The 3,920-nt window shown below is 34.9% G+C and overlaps 1 protein-coding gene across 1 annotated transcript in view; it reads right to left on the bottom strand.

The window, feature by feature from the left end:
- Positions 1-239: 239 nt before the first annotated feature.
- The window catches only part of LOC130810268 (uncharacterized), a 5,009-nt gene continuing 1,328 nt past the window's right edge, over positions 240-3,920 (bottom strand). The window contains exons 4-10 of the mRNA XM_057676261.1: positions 3,757-3,920; positions 3,520-3,658; positions 2,563-2,713; positions 2,149-2,258; positions 1,974-2,071; positions 1,792-1,861; positions 240-492 (exon numbers count right to left, since the gene is read on the bottom strand). The exon at positions 3,757-3,920 is cut by the window's right edge and continues 49 nt beyond it. Coding sequence (XP_057532244.1) covers positions 403-492; positions 1,792-1,861; positions 1,974-2,071; positions 2,149-2,258; positions 2,563-2,713; positions 3,520-3,658; positions 3,757-3,920 — 822 coding nt within the window. The 3' untranslated portion in view covers positions 240-402. The remainder of the gene's footprint in view (positions 493-1,791; positions 1,862-1,973; positions 2,072-2,148; positions 2,259-2,562; positions 2,714-3,519; positions 3,659-3,756) is intronic.

Genomic DNA, 3,920 nt, shown 5'->3' with positions numbered 1-3,920 from the left:
TAATTTGTTTCTATAAAATTTTTTGATAAACATAGATATTAACAATTAAAAACGACTAAAGTTGTACATCGGGAAATGTAAAAAATTGTGCAAGATTTAATGAACAGAGGTTGTATATAAGACTGGCTTAAACCTTATTTAAAGAACGGGAAAGCGAGTCTTCCCCTCAAAAGAAAAAAGAAAATTAGTTTTTTAAGCAGTGATCTTTGATAATCTGAATGGGCCAAATAATATAGAGATAGGATAAACCGTCTAAAATAACAAAGCTGAGGGAAAGCATAGAAAGCAAACCTTTGCCAAAATTCACAACAGATTCAAACCAGGTCCCTCAAATCTAAGGTAAATTACAAAAAACGTGCCCTTAAACAGCTTCTAATGATGCAACAGACTAAATCTTGACACTCAACGCACTGTCATACTCTGGTTTGCCTGTGCGGTCTCCTCGGTAACCTTATTGGCTTGAATTGTGTTTATTACATTTGCAATGTTACCCTGAAGCAGCAACAATGTAGAAGAAACAACGTATTAGTATGTACTGAAAGGCAGCCACAAAGAAAAAGGGAGCTCTAAAATGCATAGGAAACACTAAAATCCGTGAAACAAACCTAAATAGCTACAGAGAAAGATGAGTATTTGAAATTAAGGGGTTAGAGTAACTAGTTTTCTGCACTTGAAATTAAGGGTTAAACTAAAAATTGACAATCGACAAAGTTATGACTTTAAAGAGATTATCAGACGAGAGAAAACTATGTCCAATCTCAGTGAGACATTGCTCAACTTGTTTGGTACAAAATTTGCATTTGGAAAAATCACTTTAGTGTGTCACTTCTATGAAAAAAGTAAATCATGAAACAAGAATAATCACAAGTTCAAATTGTTTACACTTCATTTGCCAACATCAAGTGTTCGACTCTAGTACTCGAGTACTCTACAAACAATTTCTTCCAGAAATTCCAGATATCAAAAAGTCAAACACATTTGACTGCAAAAATTTACCCATAGAAAACAGTAAAATTATCTTTTCAAAGGCCTAAATAAGAATTTTAACCTCAATGAAATTTCCGTGTGTTTCATAATTAACCTGACGGTCATGGGTTGGGTTTGGGTTGGATCCAACCAGATGACCCAAACGCATTAATTTTATCAAGACCCAAACCCTAAAGGTCTGAAAACTTTAGCCACGTACCTGGTCAAGTCTAACGGGTCTAGAGTCGTAAATGGTGTTTGAATGAACCATAATTTAATTATTCATATATAATGTTTTATAAAGGTTCTATTAATACTAAAATGGGACTATAGCTTGTATATAAGTCTAATTTAAGTCTAAACAAATAAAAAAATGGTTCAAAGATGAATTTAAAATTGATTTTGCAGTGTTTAATGGATCGAGGTTCGAGCGGGTATGGCGGGTTTGGGACGGATCTAGGTCTTAAATGAATCCAAAGAGAGGTTAGACCAAGACCTAGACGAAGACTCGTTTATTTTTTGGACCTAAATGTAAACCTAGATTTTGTTGGTCTCATAAAATTGAACCCAGACCCATAAATTAAGGATAGGTTTGCCTAGGGTCTTAGACCCATGACCATCCCTGAACATGAACATAAAGCTGAACATGCATCCCACCTAATAATCTAACACAAAATTCAAAACAAGACAGTAACGCTCAAATGAAAAGGGTAAAAAGTACTAGTTTTTCTTTCTGGGATGTGCGTGTATTTATTTGCTTTTTTGGGAGGGGGAGAGGGGTGTTGGGACGAGGGGAGAGATGATTTTACAGTTTTAAAGTCTTACCCTCCATGTTCCTAGTTTTGACCGAAGGCTTTCCCATTGTTGCTGCCCAAACAATCGCTCAGTGCAGCGGCTGAACATACATATCCAATAAGCATCTCAGCAAAGATAAATGAGTAAATGTATTTGAAATAAAAAACAAAATATTTCAGAGCCAGTACTAAAACAAAAGTTTTCAAATACACCTCACAATGACGACTTGATTCATCTGATCCATCTTACAATCAAGCAACTTGACAGTAATGGCCTTTACAACCCAATACGCTACCTCATCATCATTGATCTGAATCACACCTTGCATCAATTTATAGAGGTAAAACCAAGACTGCTAAAAACATAATAAACAGGGAAGCAACTCACTCTAAGAGTATCCTTGATAAGAGCATATGGAATTTGCCCGGATTCACTAGAGGCAAGATCAACCAATGACATCAGTCTCATCTTCACCAGACAATCTTCATGAACAAGGCCTAAACGAAAACCAAAGGCATGTTTACATCTTTCAGCAATCTTTCAAGTGTTTTGTGATCTTGAAGAATGCATTAAAAAGAGATTGATAACTCAAATACCAATTAGAAGACTGTTCTTTATTATGAAAAACATTTTAAAATCCACCACACAAATCCTAATAAATAAACATAACACATGTCTCAAATCATCTCTGCAATAATTCCATTTCATATATGTGGTTGGGCTCTATGTTCATAATATACAGACGGTCACCCAACAGAATGTTAACAAGCATCAGAAGTATAATGGGCACAAAAATATTACCATAGCTCTTCAGCAAGTCAGATTTTGCTGTCTGAAATTCCAAGTAAGAATCCAGCCTCTGAGTGAGGAGGATCTTCAGAAGTTGATATAAAAGTGAGTATTTGGCATCACTCTCCAGTTGTGCTACTGATGGCATGTCCAACAAATCACACTGCAAAACATTAACATATACATTCACATCCTTTTAGATCTCCCTAGACAGAGGAGGTGATAGCTCTAAAGGCAAAAGGTAAAGGTGTCCACGATGACACGAGATATACCCAAACTTGCAACCAAATCCGACTTTGACCCGACTTCAAAATGAATTTAAAATTATGGAAAACCAAAGTGGACACAAGATCTAATTTTTAACCAACATGAAATATTTAATCCAATAACCAAATGAACACTTCTAGCAAAAACATAAAACATTATAATTCAAATAAAACTCTGCACTAGTTAATAGTTATGCTTGTTTCTTCGAAAAAGAAATAAAACTCAAAACCTAAATTACTTGAATATGAAGTTCGAAAAACCGTTTATTTTTAAGAAAAACAAAAGGCATTCAAAGAAGAAAATAACTTTGGAAAATTCTTCATATTCTCATTATAATAGTTTTTTTCTAAAGTGGTATATACGACAAGGATAATGATTGTTTTCAAGCTCTTGATACTAAAGTATGAATATCATGTTGTTTTAAGTATTATATATGTTTTGAAATTGATTTTTAAGTTTTAGCGAAAGAGTGCGCTTTGTCTACAAAAAGCTCACGCCTTTGCCTTGTACTTTGCGCCTAGGCTCCAAGGACGTTTAGCGCCTCGGTGCGCATCGGACTTTTTAAAACTAAGATCTCAATCAATATTCATGTCACCCGACCCTAGTTTCATATTTGTCCTTCAGTTAAAAAAAATTACGTAAGTTATAAGACATTCTAAGAAAATTATCTCGTGTAAATATTAGAATGGGATACATACGTACCTGAAACATATCAGGAGCCTTCACAAACTCAACTATAGCATTGGCAGCATCCTCTTTGACTTCATTCATAGCATGTTCATCTTCAGGGGCGAATGTTGCCAAATATTTTGCAAGGAAGTTGAATGATTCCTTTCCAGAGCTGAAACAAAACAACAGATCATAATTAAATGATGAAAAAAGGGATAGGAACAAGATACTTATGTGATGGTATGTATAAGAGGGGGGAGGAAAGGATACCTTTTACTCTCTTTTAAAACTTTGAAAACTGCGAGATAAAGCTCTCTCTGATCTTGGACAGTAAGATCCCATTCCTTCAAGAAAGTATCAATTTTCATGATAGAAAGAATAACATGCTCAGTAACTTTACCACTGACAGCAAAGTTGAGGGCCTTCAAGTAGAC

Source organism: Amaranthus tricolor, chromosome 4 (genome assembly GCF_026212465.1).
Source record: "Amaranthus tricolor cultivar Red isolate AtriRed21 chromosome 4, ASM2621246v1, whole genome shotgun sequence".
Lineage (NCBI taxonomy): Eukaryota > Viridiplantae > Streptophyta > Magnoliopsida > Caryophyllales > Amaranthaceae > Amaranthus > Amaranthus tricolor.
This window is presented reverse-complemented; position numbering and strand designations above follow the sequence as displayed.